This window comes from Balaenoptera borealis (genome assembly GCF_965194805.1).
Source record: "Balaenoptera borealis genome assembly, chromosome: X".
Classification (NCBI taxonomy): domain Eukaryota; kingdom Metazoa; phylum Chordata; class Mammalia; order Artiodactyla; family Balaenopteridae; genus Balaenoptera; species Balaenoptera borealis.
The window spans coordinates 109,900,800-109,925,749 of NC_138881.1; the positions used below are offsets into that span (position 1 = coordinate 109,900,800).

Consider the following 24,950-nt stretch of genomic DNA (forward strand, 5'->3'; position numbering starts at 1 on the left):
TGCTTATTTGCCATCTTTATATCCTCTTTGGTGAAATATCTGTTCATGTTTTTGCACATTTTATAATTAGATTGAGTTTTTTTAAAATTTATTTTTATTTATTTTTGGCTGCGTTGGGTCTTTGTTGCCACATGCGGGCTTTCTCTAGTTGTGGTGAGCCGGGGCTACTCCTCGTTGCAGTGCATGGGCTTCTCATTGTGGTGGCTTCTCTTGTTGTGGAGCACAGGCTCTAGGCTCATGGGCTTCAGTAGTTGTGGCACGTGGGCTCAGCAGTCGTGGCTCGTGGACTCTAGAGCGCAGGCTCAGTAGTTGTGGCACAGGGGCTTAGTTGTTCCGCGGCATGTAGGATCTTCCTGGACCAGGGCTCGAACCCATGTTCCCTGCATTGGCAGGCGGATTCTTAGCCACTGCACCACCAGGGAAGTCCCAAGATTGAGTTTTTAATCATTGTGTTTTGGGAGTTCTTTTTAAATTCTAGACACTAGTTCTTTAGTATGTGGTTTGCAAATGGTTGCTCCCAGTCTGTGCCTTGTTTTTCATCCTCTTAAGAGTAAATTTTGCAGAGCAAATTTTAAAAGTTTGATAGAGTCCAACTTATTAATTTTTCCTTTTATGTATCATGATTTTGGTGTCAAGTCTAAGAACAATTTGCTTAGTCCTAGGTCCTGAAGATTTTCTCCTATGGTTTTTTTCCTGAAAGTTTTTTAGTTTTATATTTAATATTTATATCCATGGATGGAAACAAAAGGAAAAATATACAAATGGAACTATATCAAACTAAAAACTTCTGCACAGTGAAAGAAAACATCAACAAAATAAAAAGGCAACCTAGTTAATGGGAGAAGATATTTGCAAATCGTTTATCAAGTAAGGGGTTAATATCCAAAATATATAAAGAACCCACACAACTCAACATCAAAAAACAAACAAACAATCAAACAAACCCAAACAACCTGATTAGAAAAGAGGCAGAGGATCTGAACAGACATTTTCCCAAAGAAGACATACAGATGGCCAACAGCACATTAAAAGGTGCTCAATATCACTAATCACCAACGAAATGTAAATCAAAACCGCAATGACATATCACCTCACACCTGTCACAATGGCTATTATCAAAAGAAGAAGAAATAACAAGTGTTGGTGAAGATGTGGAGAAAAGGGAGCCCTCGTACACTGTGGGTGGGAATGTAAACTGGTGCAGCTTCTATGGAAAACAGTATGGAGACTCCTCAAAAAATTAAAAATAGAACTACCATATGAGCCAACAATTCCACTTCTGGGTATTTAGCTGAAGAAACAAAAACACTAATTAGAAAAGACATAAGCACCCCTGTGTTCACAGCAGCACTATTTACAATAGCCAAGATACGGAAATGACCTAAGTGTTCATCAATGGGCGAATAGTTTTCTTTGTTGTGCAAAAGCTTTTTAGTGTGATGTGGTCCCATTTGTTTATTTTTGCTTTTGTTTCCCTTGCCTAAGGAGACGTATCCCCCCAAAAATTACTAAGACCAATATCAAAAAATTACAAAAGCTCTTAGGAAAAATCAAAGAAATACTAAGTAACTGGGGTAAATACATAATGTTCATGGTTTAGGAGACTTCGTTAAGAAGCCGTTTCTCTCCAAATTGATCTACGGGTTCAATATAACCACATTCAAGGCATCAGCAGATTTTGGTATAAAAATTGACTAATTATAAAGTTAATGTGAAAATTCAAAAGACCTAGAAAAACCAAAGCGATGTTGAAAAAGAACACAGTTGAAAGACATACATCACTTGATTTAAGGACAATATTAAAATACAGTAATCAAGACAGTGTGATACTCATCTTAGGAATGACATATAAATCTTTCAAATAGAACAGAGCATCTAGAAACAGACCCAAACTTATATGGTCATGTGATTGTTGACAAAAGTGTCCAAGCAATCCGGTGGGGAAAGGGAGTACTTTTGTTTTGCTTTGATTTGCCTTTTAACAAATGGTGCTAGAATAACTAGATATCCATGTGGGAAAAAAATGAAAAATTAATCTCAAACCTTTTGTGACAACATATACAAAAATTCCATGTGTAAAAACAATGAATCTCAAACTTTTTGTCATAACATACACAAAAGTTAATTCTAGATGGATCATAAGCCGAATTGTAAAAGTAAAACCATAAAGGCTTTAGAAGAAAATATGGGAAAATATTTTTGTTGCAAAGTATGTAGGCAAGAGTTTCTTCTACAGGTTGCAGAAAGCAATAACAATATAAAAGTGGTAAGATAGATTCTATCAAAATTTTAAACTGCTGCTCATCAAAAGAAACTGTTAAGAGTGGAAAAGTCATGTACTGGGAGAAAATATTATATATATTGTATATAAGCATATATATGTGCTTATATAGTATTTGTTCTATACATGTATAAAACAAATACTACTTATCCAGGATATATAAAAAATTCTACAACTCAATAATGAGAGGAAAAGAAACAAATAAAAATGGACAAAAGTTGTACATTCTATCTGAAAATAGTTTTACAGTTTCTTATAAAGTTAAACATAAAGCCACCATGACCTATAACCTCTCTTCAATATTTATCCAAGTAAATTGAAAACTTATGTTCACACAAAAACATGTACATAAAGTTTTAAAGTGCCCTATTCATTATTTCCCTAAATTTGAAACAATCTAGATGTCTTTCAAAAAGTGAATGGATAAACTGGGGTACCATGGAATATCATTCAGCTGTCAAAAGGAACAACATAGGTGAATCTTAAGTGCATTTTGCTAGGTGAAAGCAGCACGACTACAAGGGCTACATAGTGTGTGAACCCATTTATGTGATATTCTGGAAAAGATAAAATTATAGGGACAGAAAAAAGATCTGTTGTCTCTAGGAGCTGGGAGAGGGTCAGGAGTTGACTACAAAAAGGCCACGCAAGGGAATTTTCAGGGTGATAGAAGTATTCTGTGTGGTACTATAGTTCTAGGTGCATGATTATGCATTTGTTAAAACCCATATAACTGCACCCCATGGAGAGTGTCTTATTGTACGTAGATTTAAAAATATCAACCAGGATGTCTGGGGAAACCAGGATAGAATGAAGGCTATGGCAAATTAATCTAATGCTATTACAAGTATGGTATAACTTAATTGAAGGAAGAGGAGAGAAAAGGAGCTGACTTAATTATTTTATAAAACTGGTTTGTCTAGATACTGTTTTAAAGATAACGAAAAAAGGACCTGTACATAAACACTGTACTCTTGTTTGTACATATATTTCTTACAAGGGTATGATTCTGCAATTCTGAAACTACATTTCAACTATACTAGGGGCAGAAAAAAATAAGCAAGTGGATTATAGATGGTGACAGCCAGATTTCTCTATCAAAGGAAGAAGTTACAAATAAGCGCTGAGGGTGTATTAGTTTTCTATCACTGCTACAACAAATTACCACAAACTTAGTGGTTTATAATAATTCAATTTTTTTATATTACTCTTCCATAAGCTGGAATTCTGGCATGGGTCTCAATGGAATAAAATGAAGGAGTCTGGTGACTGTGGGGTTTGGTCTATTTCCTAGCCTTTTCCTGCTTCTGGAGGCCACTCATGTTCCTTGGCTCATTGTGCCTTTCCTCAATCTTCAAATCCAGAAATGTTGCATCTCTCGTGTCTTTCTTGCATAGTCACATCTACCTCTGACTCCCGCTTTGGCCTCCCTCTTCCACCTTTAAGGACTCTTAATTCTATTGGGCCCACCCAGATAACCCAGAAAAATATCCGTATTTTAAGGTCAGTTGATTAGAAACCTTTATTCCATATGCAAACTTAATTCTGTGTAAGGTAACATATTCACAGGCTTCAAGGATTAGAATGTGGACATTTTTGGAGGGGGGTGGCATTAGTCTGCCCACCACAGGAGGAATAATAAAATAAACCCTGTAATGCTGAATTAGAGTAAGAGATATTGGTGTAAATCCATGTTTATTCATGTTTATTTTCATAGATACACAGATATATAATAAAATATAGATATGTGTGTATATGCACAGATTTCCTAGCTCTGTCCACTAGAAGCAATAATATCCCAGTAGCAACAAGCACTTTTAGGCACAGATTTTTTTTCTAAATACTATTCTCCAATAAAAGCAACCAGGGCTCCTTGAAGAAATCAGTGATTCTAGAGCTGGGGCAAGGAAAATACAAGATGAACCTGGAGTATCTTGCAGTGCCAAAAAACACTTTTAAAACCCCCAGAAGGATAGGACCATGTCAAAAGGATATAGGGCCCAACCTGAAAGAGTTCTCAATGACTGAAATTGGAGCAACAAACTAAATAATGGTATTACTGTATTTTAACTCAGAGAATAAGTGAGCCCATACTGATATAAATATATAATTGAATAATGGGGAAGAAAGGGCAACTCTTTCTTACAGAAGAATTCCAATTAATAAACCTAGAAGGAATGCAGGAAATAGAAAATCACCTTGGAGTAGCACAATAACTTCTAGGTAAAATGCACTGATGAGTGCCAAAATCAGTAAACAAAACTTTAAGGAGAAATGGGGTATTTACATCTCCCTCAAATATTATAACTTCCTGTGGTTAAGAAACATTCATAAGTTCTTTGGTACTCCTCCCCCTAGGAGATAGAGTTTAATTCTCCTCCACTTAAATATGGGAGAGACTTAGTGACTTGCTTATATTAGAAATACTATGAATTGAAACTGAGTATGTATGTATGTAGTGAGTATTTATGTTACTGTGAAGAGTACCTTCACAGTCAAAAACCTAGAAGACACCACCTTGACCAAGTGGTCAAGGTTAACATCACCAGTGGTAAATCTTGTGGATATATCATGTACCCTCTGATATTATGTGCTGAGAAGGGCACTTTGCCTCTGTGGTATTCTTCCCATTAACATATAACCCCAGTCTAATCTTGAGAAAACATCAGACAAAGCCAAATTGAGGGACATTGTACAAAATAATTGACCAATACTCTTTAAAAGTGCCAAGGTTATGAAAAACAAGGAAAGATGAGAAACTGTCACAGATTGGAGGAGACTAAGGAGCTATGACAAGTAAATACAGTGTGGCATCCTGCATTTGATCCTAGGACGGAAATATATTTTCAACTTTGTTCTGAAAATTATGAAGATTTTTATAATAAAATTTTTGGTAAAAAACAGAGTTATTAAATTAACAATTTCAGTTGAACAGTATCCATGGAACATCAAAGAAATAATAATGCTCAGTACAATCACTTTAATAAAACAGAGTACATTTTAGACATATTAATATTAAAACAGATTAAAATTAAAATTTGGCATCTAAAAGTGGTCAAGATGGAATTAAGAAAACACATAAGCCTTGAAATGTTTACTACCTGGATGTCAAAGGCTTGGTGTCAGACTGACTGGAGGTGAAGGGGTTTGAAAGTGGCAGAAACTTAAATGATAGCCGAAGACATTATGGCCCCTGGATAATGTTTAATTGTTAACAAGCTACTGCTATGTGTAGGCTAGTTGGCCTGTCTAAAGAAAAATATTACTTCATGGGACAAAAAATATGTGCAGAATCAATGAGACAGTGCTAAATTGATCACAGATATTGAAGAGGATGAAGTAGGACTAGAGTTGCACATAAGGGAGCAAAGGCTGTAGTTGGTTGTTATCACTATCACCTTCTCAACATTGTGTCTCAGAGTCCCAAGAAGGTCACCAGAAACATTGCAAAGACAAGGAACTCCAACCCATGGAGATGCTCACATGCTAGGAAAGCAAGTTCCATGACCCTTGCCAAATTTTCCTTTCCCTTACTGGGCATGCTCTTGAGTACTGGTTTTTAGCTAAAGGATTCTGTCCGTTAGAATATGTTTGGGAAATTGTAGGGGCATTTTGGTTATTACAATGTTTGGGAGGTCTGACATTTAGTGGATAGAGGCCAGTGATGCTCGTTGTTCTGAAATGGATGGAGTGATACCATGTAATGAAGAGTTATCCTGTATCCTACACAATTTTCAAATATTCCAGTGAGCCTAAATAGTATAGGTGAGAAAAACTGTTTATAATTATCTGAATCTTATCTTATCTCAACAATAGTTTTTATCCTGCTATTTTCCTATATCTCTGTTTTTTTATGTTTTCTTTTCTTATATATAATGACTACCAATTCTCTTACTTTTCTTTAATATAAACTTACTCATTTTAAGTTGATGCAATCATGTATTTCATTATGCTGTCTGATATAGTCATGCCCTTGCATTTTTCTATTGAAATAAATATCTTTTTATTGTAAATTGCTCTCTGTGGATTTCTCATTTATATTTCAGTTAGGTCACTATATTGATTTTTTTAAAAATTATGTACGTAGGTAGGTTATATTATCTATGAACTTCATTTCACGATAGTGAAGGGGGAGTCACAAAATATTTATTATTAAAGGGAGTATTAGGTCTCACAGGAATGAGAACTACTGATCTAGTGCTAAAAATAAAAGATGAATATGGATAATAAGTAAGACTTGAGGTTCTTGAAATCCTGGCTTATTATTACCAAAGTAGGAGGAACAAATCATCGGTGAGCAGAAAGTTTCTGATTCAGAAGAATCATTACTGGTGTGTATCAGGCCTTTTTCATCAGCTTGTCATTTTATCCTCACAACAACCCTATAAGATAGGTACTACTATTATGCCCATTTTTCAGATGAGGTAATTGTACCTCAGAAAGATGAAGGCAGTTGCCTACGTTTTCTTAGTCATCGAGTGGCAGGACCTACAGTGGAACTCAAGTCTGTCTGATACCAAAGATACATGCTTTCTATTATCCTACTCAGGTTCCTCAAGATCAAGCTGGGTAAGAAAGTGCTAGACATCCCCATCTCTCTACAGAAGAAACAGCCTGTGAGGGTTCATCAGTGGGGATCTTTCAGCATTTTTTGAGTGCTGCAAGTTGTGCTAAGAATTAGGAAAAATAACACAGAAACCCCTTTCTTTCAATGAATTTCTAACTTAATTGGATACATAAGATGTACAGTAAGTACAAGTTTGAAGTAGAGGAAGGGGAGAAAATGGTGGTAGCTGTGGAAAAGCAAGGACTGTTGTGTGTGTGTGTGTGTGTCTGTGTGTGTGTCCCATTGTGTTCCATGGGCTTCTGAAGGAAATTTCAACACAGATTTACTGAATGCCTACTATGTGCATGGCAAAAAGCAAGGAAAGGGATTTAAGACATAATGAAATCCTGGGGTCAGGAACCAGTCCTTGAGGAGGTGGGAGGGGAAGGGTCCAGAGCACAGATGAAAGGACACACACATTTGTCAGAAGCCAGACACCCACAAGAGAAGGGGATTGCAACCTGAAAGAAATTTGGGAGGCAGAATAGGGGGGCATCAACCAGCCTTACGGTGCAAGGCCAGGATGAGGCCATCCTTACCACTGAGCAAGAGTGAGAGGAGGGGGTAAGTTGAGAGGCCAAGAAGACCAGAAAAGGTTTGAGACATGATGTGGGCATGAATAAGCCTGAAGAATCAACAATAAATGAATAAAAGATTGTGGAGCTGCCTGCAAGGTTCTGGTAAAGTTAAGCTGCAGGGATTTATGCATTTGTTGATTACCCATTTTGTGCGCTACCCATAGTAAATATTCAACCCCAGGCAGCTGCCTCTGCAACCTCCCCACTCTTGGCCCCCCAGCCAATGTTCTGTCTCATTTTTTTCCTAAGTTGTGAGCAATCTGAGCGACAAATTATGAAGACAGAGCATACACATATAGGGTTTGCTGTTATAATCAAAATTTACAACAAAACTAATCTGACATATTTAATGATATGCATAATTGTTATCGTGCTGGGTGGCAATTAGGCATAAATTGTAAACAGTTCACATAAATGCCTGTAATTAGAATTACTTCCACACAGTTAAACCAAATTCTTAGTTTCTTTTCTGAGTTTGTCAGCGCCTGTATATCCATCATCTGCAACCACGTCAGCAGTGCAGATACCGAGTTGGCAGTAATCATCACCTTCATGCACTTGTTATCGTTAGAGGATAAAATCTGGGATCTTCTGGTCCAACAGTTATCTTTGACTGCCACATGTACAGCCCTTTCATCTGAAGTGCCCAGCAAGAGCCAGCCCTCTCTCATGTGGTCCTCTGTCAATCTCAGAGGGTATTCTTTGCCCCCTCTTGAGGGATTTCAGGTAGGGAGGGAGGAGAAAACCCTGGCTAGTGATGGCAACATAGGGGAAGAAATGGATTCTGAATCTCATTATCTGGAACTCCAGGGGCGAGTGGATCACAAGGAAAGGGAAAATGGTAGAATTCAGGACACACACACAACCTCCTCTCTGCCCCTGATCCTATGAAATGACTAACGTGGTCATCTTCACAGCTGTCCTTAAGGGGATAGATTCATACTAAGAAGAAAACCCTGCTCCAGCCTAACTCTCGAAACATCCCTCCTTCCATTCAATGAAGCTAAGGCCTGAAATGCCTTTAAATTCCAGGCACGTGCTGCTTTTCTTTTGCCATTAAAAAGAAACAGTTTAAAAAATCCAGAGGAAGCCAGCATATTGATGAGAATACTTGCCCATAGACTAAGATTTAGAGTCATATAGACCAGGATGCTACAACTTGCTAGCAGTGAAATTTTGGTATTTAACCTCTCTGAACCTCAAATTCCTCATCTGTAAAGTGATGATCATAATAGTATCTATCTCATATGGTTGTTGTGAAGATTTCATGGGATCATGTATGTAAAATATTAGTACACTGACAAGAGCATAGTAAAATTTCATTAACTATTAGTTGCATTTATTATTAAATGGTTACTTTTGTTTTCCCCATTACTGTGACTGCCCTTCCATGTGTTTACTTCTGTAGGAGGCAGGACTGCAGGAAATGAATGTATGAAACGCTAGTGGTGAAATCTGGATGTTGAAGCCACAGATGACCTTAAATCAAACAGAACAGCACAGATGGCTCAGACCCTCATCTATATTCCAATTTTGTTAGAGGGAGGTTGGTGCCGACCTGGTACACAGTGAAACCTGGCATTTAGAGGAGACCAAAGCAAAACCAGATTAAAATGATCCTTAGAAACATTCATTTAATCACCAAAAATGTATTAACTGAACCCCCAGCGCAAGACACTGGGGAGACAAAAGTAATATATAGGAGGGGAGAGAGAACATGTGCAACAAGTATAACAAGGGCACTAATAGAGAAGTATCCTCAACACAATGGTAGCACCCAGGATAGACAAAGTACTCGTCTTTGCTTAGGAGGCTCAGGGAAGCTTTAGAGAAAAAGGTCTTCAAGTGAGTGTAACAATGTACTAAATGGTATAATACATGCTTAAAAAATTCACTGTTGGTCAAGAAGCATTTTCCCATACAGCTGACATTTCTGAACCTACTTTTTGCTTCCTAAAGTAGCATGGATTCCATAGGCACTATTCTAGTCACCATTGCTTCATAACAAACTACTCTAAGAATTAGTGGAATAAAACAACATTGAATTATGTTAATGAATTCCATGGGTCAGAAATTTGGACAGGTCACAGCAGGGATGGCTTGTCTGTGCCTCAAAGTGTCTGGGCCCTCAGCCTGAAAAACTTTATGACTGGAGGGGGCCAGAGAGCTAGGAAGTGGGATCATCTATAGGTATCTTCTCTCACATATCTGACAACTGATGCTGGTTGTCACTGTCACCCTTTGTTAATGCTCCAGTCATGCTCTATTGATCAAAGCTGTCATGACTTTTCCATATTCAATGGAATGTCAAAGAATTGAAGATATTAAATATACCCTATAGGCCTTGTATAGCTATCACTTCTGTCTCCCCAGGGACTATCAACCAGAATACCTCTCCATGGCCTCTCCATGTGACCTGGTCTTCTTCTCAGCATGGTGACCCCAGGATAGTCAGACTTCTTACATGTTATCTCGGTGTGCCAAAAGCCAGTTTACAGTGAACAAGGCAAAAGTGGAATCACATTTTATGACCTAGCCTTGGAAGTCACTCCCTATATTCTGGGTGCTACTATTGTGCCCAGGTGCCTTTGTTGTACTCTATTGGTCCAAGCTGTCAGCAAGCCCTTTGAGATTAGGGAGAGAACATCACTCCTATCTTTTGATGGCAGGATTATCAAAGAATTTGTGGACATGTTTCAAAGCCTCCTTAGCTACTCATCTATCAAAACCACAACCATTGAATACCTACCCATTGACTAACCAAGGGATGAGGATTCCAAAAGCATTTGTTCATTTATTCATCAGATATGCATTGAGTGCTTACTATGGGGCAGGCAGAGGTTCTGGGAGACAGGCATGAAAAACATAAATATACAAATGATTACATAATGACAACTTTGCTAGGTGCTAAGAATGATGAAATATTGAAATGAAGCCTAACCAGGTGGAGGTGATGGTGTTGTCAGGGAAGTTAATTTAGATGGGGTGGCCAGGCAATGTCTATCTGATGTCAATTTAAGGACAGTACAGAGGATAAGAAAGAGCCAACTAAGTCAAGTTTTGGGGAGGAGCATTCAAAGTAAAGGAAATAGCATACACAAACATTCTGAGGCAGAAAAGTTTTTACAGATTCAAGAAACTGAAAGAGGATCCCATATGTGGCCAGAGAACAGAGAGAATCATGGTATGTGATTAAGCTGGGATTCAACTCTTTGCAGTTTAATAGGTCCATTTTCCATTAGCCTATTCCTATTATGCACCCGCTTTGCGTCCCTTCATATTAGGTGTTGTTGTCAGAAAGACAACATGGCAATTAAGTAATTAAGGACAACATGGTGATTAAGTAATATAAAAGGAAATATGGTTCTTGCAAAAATAATAAGGTAGATCCAGTCTGGTCTTATTGTTTGGACTGCCATTAAAAGCCAGATGTTGGACAGCAGGATTCAAAGTTTCCAGAAGCTGTTTAATCAACTAATATATGAAATACGTTGGTGCCCAGCTTGTATTTTGCTTGCAATGATGATGGTAAGTTGAGGCCCTGGCAAAACTGAGAAGCCTCAGAAGCTTGGTCTCTAGCTTCTGCTTTCAGCTGTCAGACTACTGTATAATTATTTGGATACCTCCTTGGTCAATATTTCTTTACTATATCAAAGCAGGAAAGGTCCCAATGACATCCAATAATAATGATCATCATCATAATGATAACTACTAAAATAATAATTAACACATATTTAATATTTATGTGCCAAGGGTTTCATATATTTTATCTCTTTTAATCCTCGTAACAGTCTAGTGAGGTAAGTTAGATACTAGTAGTTTCATTTTACACATGAGAGATTTAAAGATCAGGGAGTCTAATTTACTACTCTAAGGTCAAAGAGCCAGGACTCAGAAGCTAGCCTGTCTGAGTGGTGAGCCCATTCTTTTAAGCATGATTGAATACTGTAATTCTTCCAGAGAGTGAAAAATACAAACAGGCACCTGGGAATTTTGCACATGCAGTGCCCCTAAAGCTGAATATTTACCTGAATTTTTTACTTTTATCCAGACGCTTGGCTTCTTACAGGCTAAATTGAACTGTGGCCTGTGAAAAAGTATCTACCCTTTCTTAAGGCAATGCCTTCACACTCTAATTCAGGTTTTTCGCAAAGGATTTCTTATTTGCATTCTGGTTTAAGAATCAAGTCCTTAAACTTACACAAACCACCATTTTGAGCTTCAGTTATCCTTGGAGAGCATGGCTTATAATCAACCTCCTTAAGTACTTTGAATTAAGTGATATGCAGAGAACAGCTTGCCTTTTATAGATCTCCTTACCTGATCTCAATAGGGCCCTGTCTCAGGTATTAAAAAGAAGAAACCCAATTAGCTCTAATTGCTGCTCTCCATGGATGTATTGCCTTCTCATTGGCAGATGGTCGCTGGTGTTGTAGAGGAGGCAATGACAAATTTTCTAGGTGGAAATATCCCTCCCCCTTCTTCTCACCATATTTCTTTTTTCCCCCAATGCATCCTACAATTCACATATCTACGGTACCTGTGACTCCAGGTTTAAGAATACAGGTATTAGAAATTGATGATCTTCTCAACAGAGGACAGTTCCATTCCCAGAAATTCAGGCCACTCGATCTTCCCTTGGCTTGGTTTAGTTGAACAAACATTTACTGGGTGTGAGCTGTATGTCTGGGACTGTGTAGGTATTCTACTGGTTAGACTAGAGAGTTTTCTTGGTAAATTCAGATGAACCTTACTCTTTTTGTGCCCAGAAATGTGCTATATGCACAGTAGATGTTTATATTATTTCTTTTGAACAATTGTGTTAAAGATATTAATTAATTAATAATTTAGGCTGCCTTTCCAAGGACTCAAGGTAATGCTTGCCTCTGACCCTAAGAAGAAATGCTCAAGATTTCCCAGTCCTCACCACAATTTCTACTGTTAAATTTGCACCAAGGCAAATCTCAGACTTTTAGAACTGGAAAAATAGCGGCATTATATAATAGAAGAACAATTGACTAGATGTCAGAGGTCTGACCCATTCCCTAACTAATTGTGTGACTTTAGTCATTTAATAATTGTATTTATTTCAAAATGTTTATTTGAAAGCCTATTCTTTGTCAGGCCCCATTCTAGGTGCCGGGAAGAGCTGGAGGTGAAAGTGTGGTAGAGACAGAAATGAATAAGACATATTCTTTGTCTTAAGGAATTCATTATTAAGTGGCGAGATAGACATATATGCAAAGAATTGCTGTATAACCTGATCAATGCTAAAATAGAAATATATGCAAAGTGCTTTAGTAGCATAGGAAGAAAGAAGGTCTAACTTTAGACGGTGGTGAAAAATCAGGGAATGCTTCACGGAATTTGTGACACTTGACATTTGATATTTGAGTTGGGCTTTGAAGTATGAAAACAAGTTAACCCAGGAGAGGTGAGGCAGAGGTTAAAGTGGAAACAGCGTATGCAAAGTCATGGAGTCATAAATTGTGTGAGATCTTTATTCTGATCTTCACTGGAGATCCTTGTGTCAGAGGTTGATTAAACACAGGAGGGACAAATTTCCATTATAAGGAAGATCACTCTGGTGATAGTGTAAGGAAGAGCCTAGGAAACCATTCTCAGTTCATGCCCAGCCCCTTGCCAGCCTTTAAGGTTGCACTTCCATGGAGTACTAAGGAGAACATCAGATACACAGCTCGTACTTTTCCCCCTAGGGTTTTCCATTCTATAAGTGGGAATGCATCAAGTTGTTAGAAATTGTTATGCTCTCTGGATGTTGAGTTCCCCTATCTTGGATGATAATAACAATTGTTAAATTAAACATCTATGCTGTGCACATTTTTTTAGTATTTAGGGTGCTGTGGGGGAGATACAGAAGTAGTAATGACAAGGTCCCGGCCCTTAGAGAGATTTTAAATTACCTGTGAGGGAAGTGAAGCCTCCTAAGTGTCTAGAAGTACTTCATACTGACATATGAAAGTGGGCTGCTTAACAATTTTACCTTTTGTATAATTTACAATGATTTGTTAAGTTTGATGAATTTTCAATAGGTAATTTATTTACATGATTCCCACCTCAAAAGGTACACTTCCCCTGCATTTAGTTTTTCTACCAAGAAGCAATTGATATCACCAAATTCATATGCATCTTTCTAGAACAGTCTATGCATCTACAACTAAGTATAAATATGCTTTCTTTTACCTTCTATTACACAAATGATACCATACTATAGACACTGCTTTTAGCACCTTGCTTTTTGTCCTTACAATATATCACGGAGCTCTTTCCATAACAGCACATGTAGAGCTGACCCATTCTTTCATGTTGTTTTTGTTTGTCTATGGGTGTATTGTATTCCATTGTTTGGATGTGGTTTAATTTATTGAATCAGTAAGGTTGATTTTAATCTTTTGTTTTAATAAATGATCCTGGAAGGAAAACTAAAACCAATTTTAATCCTATGACATTTTTATCTCATGCATTTTTATCAAGACTTTAGGTGGAGAAAGGAAACAGGCTGGGCTTTAGATTGCATTACATTAGGTTTCTGCTGCTTCTCACCTCACATCTAACTCATACTCCCCCAAGAAAAGTCATCTGCAGTAATGTCTTCCATCTTTCAAGACAACTGTTCTGAACACCTCAGAATTCTGGGCTACCCTCAGTTAGTGGAAAGATCATGGATTTGGTGCTAAGCAAACCTTGGGCTCAAATTCATATCCTGGTTTCATTACTGTCTGGCTGAGCAGGTGAATTAATCTCTAGGACTCAGTTGTGATATCTGTAAAGTAGGGATAATAACAGTAGCTACCTTACTGTGTTGCTATGAGGATTTAGCACAATAATCCATGCAAAGAAAAGCATAATGCCTAGTATCCACAAAATGTTTAACAAAAGAAAGTTTGATACACTTCCTGTTCATTAATGTGGAGAAACTTGATGGGACAAAGGAAAACACATCATTTTCACACTAGCTATTCTTGACCCTTTAGAAAGACTTCCACTTTGTTGGGGTTTTCACAAAACACCAAGAGCTACTAGAAAAATCAAACTTTCTTTTCACAAGGTGTACATTCCTCATTACACCAATTTTCTCAGGGCTACTTTTACATGCCTGTTCCTTAGAGTGTAAATAATAGGGTTGAGGGCAGGGGTAAGTACTGTATACAGAAGGGAAAGCAATGTCAATAAGTATTCATTCTGAGGCCCTGATGGGAAGCCATAGACAATGCCCAGAGTCCCATAATACAGACTGATCACTGTAAGATGGGAGGAACAGGTAGAGAAGGCTCTCTGCTTTCCTGTGACAGAAGGAATCCTCAGAATGGTGGAGATGATGTCAGTTTAAGAAGCCAGAGTTAGCAGAAAGGGACCAAGTGCAAATAAAGAGGTGCATATAAAAGAGGTCATCTCAGCTACTTGGGTATCAGTGCAGGCCAGTTTCATGATGGGCTTCAGATCACAGAAGAAGTGGTCAATCTCACTGGCAGCACAGAATGTTAACTGAAAAATGTGGACCATGAGAAGGATGGGTGCCAGAGATCCAGCCATCCAAGAGGCGCCAGCTAGCTGTAAGCAACCCCAGTGGTCCATGATGCTGGAATAATGCAACGGGTTACAGATGGCTATGAAAAGATCATAAGACATTACAACCAGTAAGAAGCATTCTGTAGCTACCAGAGCAGCAAAAATAAATAAATAAATAAATAAATAAATAAATAAATAAATAAATAAATGAATGAATGAATGAATGAATGAATAAAACTGGCAAGTGCAGTCTGAGAAGGAAATAGGCACATGAGGTGACAGCAATGTCCTTAGCATCATGGGCTCAATGGTAGTGATGTAGCCAATCTCTAGGAAGGAAAAGTGGTCAAGAAAGAAATACATGGGAGAATGAAGGGAGCAATCAGCCAAGACCACAGTTAGGATTACAATGTTGCCCATGAGAATCACCACATAGATGACCCAGGATACCCCAAAAAGAAGATACTGAAGGCCGTGAAGATCCCCAAAACCCAAAAGGATAAGTTCTGAAATCTGAGTCGTATTTTCTTCAGTGCTGGCCATGACGTGGATCTAAAAAAATAAAAAAGAAAAGAAAAGAAATATAAAGAATGACCATTGATCAAATTCTATTTTTAGAAAAAAATGAAACTGCTTAGAGGTATCATACATATCAAGCATAACTGGCTTCTTTCTGGATGTTCAAGATTTTTAATTAATAAATTTGATCACAGTCCCCCAGAGGCCATTTGGAAAGTTCATCTTTGACTTCAATTATCCCTTCATATATAGAATGTATAGGCCCTTGAAACTATGATTATGACACATGAAGATGCACATTTTTCCTGCTATTTGTTTTTGAAAAAATAGAGAGAAAATATTCTATCTTTGGAGATCTTACTCTGGTTGTTTCTATTGCTGCTAGAGGTGTTATCATCAGCAATGAATATTCTGAATGACTTACCTGTAAATTGTATAAAGTCTATGATCAAACTTGTTTCCTGTTTTAGAAATTCCATACCAATTAAATAATATGAATTGAATTTCAAATGTTGAAGGATGTTTAATTCTTAAAACTTATTTAATAGTAAGTTCTCTATACATTAGTAGAGGAGGCATAATGACGTGAGGGTGAACTAGTGATGGTAGGGATATGGTATGGTATAATAGAGACATACCTGAATTCAAATTCCAGCTCTGCCACTGAATGGCGTGTGCCTTTGAGTAAGTCACATCACTTATCTGACAGTTTCCTCATCTTTAGAACAGCATATTAATTCTATGTAACACGATTTGCACAATCACTGGTCCATATTAGGCATTTAATACATTCATTCATCCATTCGACAACACTTATTGAGTTCCTACTCTATGTCAAACTCTTTGAAAGGTGCTTAGAATAAAATGGTGAAAAAGTCAAGAATTTTTTAACAAGTCAGGAGTACTCTCTACATCTCATGGAGTTAATATTTTAGTAGGAAAGAAAGACTAAAAACAAGTAAAGAGACCCATAAAATAATTTTGAGTTGTCCACTATGAATGTAAAAAATAAGGACCCAAAATAGGAATATGCCATATGTATGTGTGTTTAGGAGAGGGCTACTTTGGTTAGCGTGGTCAAGAAAATGCTAAAACATTGAGACCTAAAAAAATGGGAAGGAGATAGTCATGCAAGATTTGGGAGTGACGCGTGGGAGAAAGTATTCTAGGCAGAGGGAACAGGCCTTAAGCAAGGAATGATTTAGAGTGTTAGAAAAACTGAAATTGAAAAATACATATATATGGTTTAGGAGGAGTTGGAGAGAGAGAGAGAGAAACAGAGTCAGAGACACAGAGAGAGAGACAGAAAGAGGGAAACAGAGACAGAGACACAGAGACACAGAGAGAAAGAGATGAAGAAGAGATGAGTAGAAAAATAGGAAAGGGCCAGGTCATATGTGTCCTTGTAGGCCATGCTATGCCATGTAGACGTTAAATACAGTAGGAATTCATTGGAGGAGGTTAAGCAGCATTGTGATCAAATTTACACCTTATAATCACTTTTTACACTGTGTAATTAATGAATTAGAGTGAGAACTTCATGGGTAGATTAAGACAGTTAAGAGATTATTTCAGTGGACCAAGTGAGAGATGATAGTAAACCTGAATAAAGTGGTTGCAAAAAAGTTGGAGGGAAGACAAGGTCAAGATACATTTTGGAGGTAGAAATGCCAGGGCTTACTAATAAATTAGATGTGAGTAGTGATAAAAAGTGAACTATCAAAGATAACTCCTGGGTTTCTGGTTTGAGCAACTGTTCCCATTTACTTTGATGGTGATTATGTGGAGGGAAGTTTAGGGGAAAGTTCAATTTGGAGGTGTTAAGTTTAAGATGTTTGTTTATGAGAATTCTGAGTGGAGAGGAGAAGCGGACAGCTGGATTTGAGAGTGTGTAGCCCACATGAGAAGACTGGAGTAGAATATAAATTTAGGAATCATCAGCATATAGATAATATTCAAAGCCACAATAATGGACAAGGTGACCTGTAGAGAGATTATGGATACACAAGAATGTACTACACTGAGCTTTAAGACCCTCTTTCTCGGGCTTCCCAGGTGGCGCAGTGGTTGAGAATCTGCCTGCCAATGCAGGGGACACGGGTTCGAACCCTGGTCTGGGAAGATCCCACATGCCGCGGAGAAACTGGGCCCGTGAGACACAATTACTGAGCCTGCGCGTCTGGAGCCTGTGCTCCACAACAAGAGAGGCCGCGATAGTGAGAGGCCCGCGCACCGCGATGAAGAGTGGCCCCCACTTGCCACAACTAGAAGAAAGCCCTCGCACAGAAACGAAGACCCAACACAGTCATAAATAAATAAATAAATAAAAATTTTTAAAAAAAAGACCCTCTTTCTCTTAGGCCTGACAGAAGGAAAAGTAAGAAAAAGAGATTGAAAAGGAGTCAGTGAGGTAGGATGTAAAGTGGGAGGAAATACAATAAGAGAAGCCATGTTTGAAGAAAGTTATTGATTGTGTTAAAAGCTGGTATAAGGTTAAGATGAAGACACAGAATAGTCTCTTATGTTTGGTTACATGGATAATAGATTCAGTAAAGTGGTGTAGACTGAAGAGGAACAGAAAAATTGAGTGTAACTATAGAGAGATGAGCATTGACTTTCCCTTTTGCATGCTGATCAGAATGATATATTAGTAAATGAGGAGCTAATTTTAAGAGTGAAATCTTTTATAAAGTGAGAAAGGATGGGATACAGAACACAAGTGGAGGGGTTCGCCTTTGGTAAGGGCATGGACACTTCATCTTTTTAACAAGAGGAAGGCTAGAGAAAATAGATGCAGTTGTAGTTAAGCTGATACATCTAATCTTAGGAACATGGTGGAGTTTGCTTCTAATGGTTTCCATTTTCTCAACGAAGTAGGAGAAGATGTTATCATGCAAAAGTGAGGGTAAAGGAAGACATATGGGAGGTTTGAGGGCAGAGGAAATATAATAAAATAGTCATATCTGCAAATGAGAATGCTCTCCTTCTAGAAGAAACACTAAAATTTCCAGGCAGTATTGAGTGGCAATTTGATTTTTGAGAGCATAAGTTTAAGGTGTAACCACACGGCTTTCTTTCATGATCTTCACTAGCAATGTTTAGCTGCTAGAGTGGAGTAGGCAAATAGTTGGTTTCAATCAGGTTTAGAGTTTGACAAATGAAAACAATGGAAGAAAAGAGGGGCAAGAGAGTTAGGGAATATTTGTAAAAAAAGTTGTAATGAAGGACTATATGATAAGTGTTAAGTCTCTCCCATTTCCTTCTACTGTTTATTAAAGACAGAAAGGACATTAAAACTGTCATTTGACCAACCCTTTAATTTTTTGACTAAAAAAGAAAATTCAGGCAGGTAAATTGTCTTTCTTAGGATCTAGATATAGTTAGTAACAGAGCAGGAAATGACACCACTGTCTTATTTTCTGGTTCTTGTTCCTTCCATTATAGCATGCTCTTATACTTTTTGCTCTCTTTTTGTCTCTCTTCAGTGTCCAGCCCTTAATGTGTAATATGTAAGTAAGTACCTGAACAAAGACTTACCTTCAGTTTAGTAACTTATGTGTCAGGAGCTTAATGATTTTCAAAGAACTTTCAGATCCATCATTATTTTTAATCTTCCCAAAAATCTTGTGAGGTATGTGGCAGTAGGTCTTTGATTCGTCTCATCTGATTTTTCAGATACGAAAACTGAGTATGATGATTACTATACTACAACATTGTATTTGCATTTCAATTATGGCTCTTTTTTTTTGGAGGTAAAAAGTTAATCTTATGTATGTTGATATAAGTGTGAATTTACAAGATGCTAATCATATTATGAGCCAGGAGTTTTTGTTTAGTAACTGGATGATAGGAGTCATATGGAGATTGCCATCATATAAGCTGAACAACAAATACCAGAAACTGAGGTAGCTTTCCATGATGGACATGTAACAAAAAACCTGCTTTAGGAAAAAGGGGTTTGGAAGGTAGGATGAAGTAAACTATTTCAGAGCTCTGGTGGGTGTCCAGCAAAAGTAGTACCTTCTTAGGAGAAGAGAGAGAAGGTATTTCAGGCAGAGAGAATAATGTGGAAAAATGTCCAGTTACTTGAGGACCATGTTGGCCATTGATTTCAGAAAGATTGTTTGAGCAAAATGAGTAGGGGGCTGAGGACAGAAAAGGGGGGCAGCACATACATTTTTGGAGAAAGAAATACCAAAAAAAATTTTTTAATGGGTTAAAGTGGGAGAAACAAAGAGAGTGATATCACAGAGTCCAAGGAAGGAAAGGAGCCATCAGAATTGTTAGTAAAGAAGGAGATATGAATATTGGAGTGCTGTGACAAGAATCCTGACAGTACTGAGACAGGGAGGTAAAAAGTAAAAACAACAATTGTAGATTATTATTTCAAGACTGTTGGTGAAGTAAAGGAGAGGGAGAGAGAGCCAAAATAAAGTAGAGGTAGAAGAGAGAGAGAGGATTGAGAGAAGATATTCTTGTTCATTCTTGATTTTGCTTTTTAGTAAAGGAGAAACTTGATCAAGATTCTAGGTGAAGAGTCTAAGTCCAGAGAGAAGTAAATATGAAAGACATGCAAAGGGATGACTGATGGAGTAAGGAGGGTTAGAGGGGATGGGACGGGGGAAATATATAAGTGGAGGCATTATCTTTAGACAAGAAAGAACAATCATCTTTTAGAAGAGGAGAAGGGGGTAAAGATGGGTGTGAATAGTGATTATCAAGATAATTACCTCATCTTTTTCCTTCCACTTGAGTTTGGAAACTTAAGCCATCCTTAGATGGCTACGATGAGCCCGTGGTAGAGATGTTCACTTTGCTTCCTCAGAGCCTGTCTTCTTGTTCCATCTGCATATGTGGAGCCCAAAATACTTAGCAGAAACCAAAGTGGATTGCTAAGACACGTAGCTGGTTTGCTGTACCACTACTATGTCGTTTGACCAGGAATAGATCCAGCAACATCATGACAGATACGATATTATATGTCCTTTAAAAAGATCCGACAGGGCCTTAAGAATCATAGCTTTCCAACCTTTCCTTTTATATCTGCACAATTATACTTTTCTCCCTAACTTCCCTGGAACCCACCAAGCTTCCAAAAAGAAGAACTAAGAGTACTTCACCCTAAAGGCTCTTTTGGTTTTCAGGTGGTTGTAACCAAAGCGTTTTCAGCTCCTGCAGTGACCTCCTTTGGGTTTAGAAAGAGCACAATACTTGCCTATGTATCCATGTTTTAAACACTCCTACAACCTTCTGCAAGCAGGGATTGGTAGATACAGTTCAAATAAGAAAACCAATTATCTTTAAGTTTGGCTCCCAGGGGAGCTTTGCTTTTTAATTGAGAGATCAATGTTGGATTCTCATGACATCCTGAACTTCCATTCAGTGACTGCTGACTAATAGTGTGAAATTGGAAATTGGAGTATCTGACATGTCACATGGGTCAGAGCCACGATCCATTTAGGCCAGCCTCCAGAGGCTGCTGAAAGCACCAAGCAATAGCTTGGAGAGGGTACAATGTGAAAAAGTACTGAAACGAGTGACAGAAAATCTAGGTTCTAGACTTGGATCTCCTGCTGCATGTGCAGTCTGGTGTGTCATTTATCTTTACTAAATCCCAGGTTTTCCTACTTTGAATGGGAGCGATAATCCCTGTCCTGCTGACCTCACAGAGTTACTGTGGGACTCAAATGATGTACGGGAAACCCTTTATCAACTAGAAATCTATATGATCCATAGTAATATCATATTTGAGGAGTGTGTTAATGATGTCGCTGATCATAGAAGTTGAGGATAGCTTTGTCTTTAAGTTCAAAGATATCTGGATCCCTAAAACTGGAAGTAAAACTCTTACTTTTTTTACATCATTAAATACAGCCTGAAAACATCTAAATTCCTTCCCCCAAAGCCTTCAGTCAACTTTAAGTGAATTTTACATTCTAATTAAAAGCACAACTGTTAGAGTTTGGTTTTTATAATCGAATTAAAAGTCCTCTTACACAAGCTGCCAAAGGTAGTTTTTAAAACCAGTTACCTTGTCATTTTCCCACCCTTGGTAGACAGATTGCATCTGGCCTCCTGAGTAAGTTTTGTCAATGCAGGTTCATCTGCTTTCCAGGCTATATAGAAAAGAGTTGTTTGGGGTAGTAAAACCTCTTTGTATAGCAGTTAGTGAGGCCTGTCCCATTTCTTTGATGACTTTGTGAAGCATCATACAAAACAGAGCACTGGTAGAGATATGACCATTTCTTCTGCTATCCCAGGCCATCATCATTGTCACCATCTGGTTACAGAGTTCACAAACAATGCCCAGCCCCTCCTCTGTGTCAGTCAGTACTCTAAATGCGGGGAATATAAAGGTGAAGAAAGGCTGGGAAGCTGAATCCATGACTTAGGAACTCAATGACTAGTGGAAATGACAGACATGTAAACAAAGCAGTGGAACTGCAACATGATAAATGCAACAAAAAGACTCTGCATAATATGTAGATGTAGCACAGAGAAAGGAGTTGTGGGATGGGGGAAGTAGTAACAGTGAAGGTCCATTGAAGGACCTGCCATTTGTTTGGGGATTTTTTGGTTTATTTTCTTCCAAAGCACTTTTTCATCTATCATTTCATTAATCTTTATAATGCATTGGGTTTTGAAGGATGAATAGAAGTCTTTTGAGCCAATAAGTGGGTGGAGTTTCAGTCAGAGGGAATAGCATGTGCCAGTAAAGAGTGACAGTAGAGAAGGCTGGAGAAGGAGGCAGACACAGAAGATGGTGGGCCCTGTACACCATCCTAAAGAGTGTGGACTTTATCCTGAGGTCAATGAGAAGGGTTTTTAAATAGGGAAGTGGCGCACTCATGTTTGTGTTTTAGAAAAGCTATATACTTTGGGTGGATATGCAAATAAACTAGAGGCAAAGGAGGAGACTCAAGATAGGAAGTCAAATGAAGAGGCTGTTACTTCAATTCAGGAAAGAATGATGGTTATTGGAAAAGGAGAGGAGGCAATGGCTTCAGGCAATAGTAACATCACTGTCTTCATCAGTAAGACCATCTTGTCCCTTCATCATTATTCAACTTTATCAAAAGTAATTTGTGGAAGAAAATAATTTTTCTAAGTATTTGCAAACATATGAATGGATCATAATCCTGAAGTTCACGTGTGACTTAGTTATTTGGTGTCAACTCACATTTCCCATAGAAACAACAGCAGTCCTAAATCTCTGGCCATCCCAGAGAAATCGATTTAAAGTACAAAGTACTTGAAAAGCTTTATGTTTGCAGTGAAATATAGTTGTTCTCTAATAACATTTGTCACATGAATAAACGAAAGAATGAAGGAATAAATGTATTAATATAATTTACTAACACAGGCAAAAGTCTGTATTAGGTATTATCAGAGGTGCAAAGACGTCTCAGATGTAGCTCTTGGCCTTGAGGGAAATGAAAAAAATGCTTCAGCTGGACAGCTCACCAAAGTGACACCTCCTCTCTAATTGCCAGCATGCTCGTCACTAAGGCTCAGCAGGAAGTTTTATTAAAAGAAAATTCAATAAATGTTACGTAATCGTCAATACACAAAGAGTACTAACCTAAGAATCACACAAGGTGTCGGGTCTTTGATTTTAAGCTCATGAATTTTTCAAAAATGAAGTTTAATGAACAATACATAATTTGCACATGGTGAATAATTAAAACAGTATAACTAATCCTCCCTCCAATTCCAGACAACAGTCCCTCTCTCCAGAGGCAACTACTATAAATTGTGGGTGCTTCAAGGAATTTTATGTGCTTATACCAGCATTTATATACATTTACGTTTTTTCATATTTATACAAAAGTGATTGCACAATCCATAATAATTTCACAGAGCTTTTTAATTTAATATATTTTGGAGATCTTTCTGTATCCGCATGCACAGATCAATCTCATTCATTTTAACATTTACATTCTGCCCTGGCATACGAATAAGCCATTATTTATTTATTTTTGTGACAGAGCTTGTTTTCTAAGAAATAAAAACATTATAGATACGATAAAAATTCTTTTTGTCCCCAATCCCATTTCTCGTGAGCCCCAGAGGCATCCACTATGCTAAAGTTGCTGTGTGTCCTCCATGTTCATGTTTTTATCCTACTATATATGAATGTATCTATAAATAATACGTGATAATATTTTGTATATTTTAAATTTCACACAAATGGCATAACATTTTGCAACTTGCTTCCCCCCAACCCCCTCCACTTCACATTTGTTTCTTCAGACCTATCCTTGTTGATAGTTGTAGTTTTCGTTCACTCATTGTTGATTTATCTTGCTCCTAGTTATACTGAACACTGTGGGTTTGTTGGCTTTTCCTTGTAGGCTATAAATAAAAGTCCTGCAGTTGGAATTATTTTTCTCAAATCCTTGCTTTGACTTTGCACTGGATAGATTAATAAAAGGATGGAAGATTCTTATAAATTGAAAACCTGGAAACTTTTTGGTCTAGAAAAGGATGGACATTTATGTTAATAAATTTTAGCCAGTACAAACAATGTTGCAATAAATATTCTTGAATATGTTTTTTGTATTTCTTTAAGGTACCTAGGAGTTGAATTGCAGGCTCGGAGTATATTCATATTTTCATATTTACTAGGTATGACCAAATTGCTCTCTAAATTCGATGTGCAAATACATATTCCCACAAGTAGCATAAACAGTTATGTTTCCTCACATTCTTGCCTGCATTTGGTATTAGCAGATATTTTTATTTGTGGTAATCTGATGTAATATTATCTCTGTGCTAATTTAATTTGCATTTCCCTGATTATTAATGAGGATAAAAGAATGTTTTCATCTTTTTACTGGCCATTCAGGTTTTCTCTTTTGTGCATCGTCCAATAATATTTTGTCCATTGTTAATATGGATTGTTGTTTAATAAATGTAGTCCTTTATGGAATCCATATCTGTCTGTTATATATTTGTTCCAAATATCTTCTCCAAGTCTGTCACTTGCCTATTAACTTTGTTTATTGCAATGTCTTATAGCATAGAAAGATGGAAGGTTTTATTTTTTTTTGATGTGGTTAAATTTATCAATCATTTACAATTTGTACTTTTCGTGCCTTATTCAAAAAATCCTTTCCTACCCCAATATCATTAATATATTATTCTAAATTTCTTTTAAATTTTAAAAGTTTTTTAAAAAAACATTGTTATTGAGTCCATCTTGAATTTATTTCTATATATGATGAAATATAGGAAATTAATTTTATTTGTTCCAATATGAATAAGCAATTGTTTCTACACCACTTATTGAATAGCCCCTCATTTCCTCTCATGATCTACAATGTCAGTTCTGTCATATACCAAGGTCCCTTATACAGCTGACCCTTGAACAACATGGGTTTGAATTGCACAGGTCTACTTATATGTGGATTTTTTCCAACAGTAAATACTACAG

The 24,950-nt window shown here is 37.4% G+C and overlaps 2 protein-coding genes across 15 annotated transcripts in view; both read right to left on the bottom strand.

Moving 5' to 3' along the window:
• IGSF1 (immunoglobulin superfamily member 1) overlaps positions 1-24,950 on the bottom strand; it is a 453,756-nt gene that overhangs the window by 61,392 nt on the left and 367,414 nt on the right. The window lies entirely within an intron of this gene.
• Positions 16-15,549, bottom strand: LOC309621037 (olfactory receptor 10A4-like). The gene has a single exon (XM_082377987.1). The coding sequence runs from the start codon at positions 15,536-15,538 to the stop codon at positions 14,813-14,815; it is 726 nt and encodes a 241-aa protein (XP_082234113.1). The 5' UTR covers positions 15,539-15,549; the 3' UTR covers positions 16-14,812.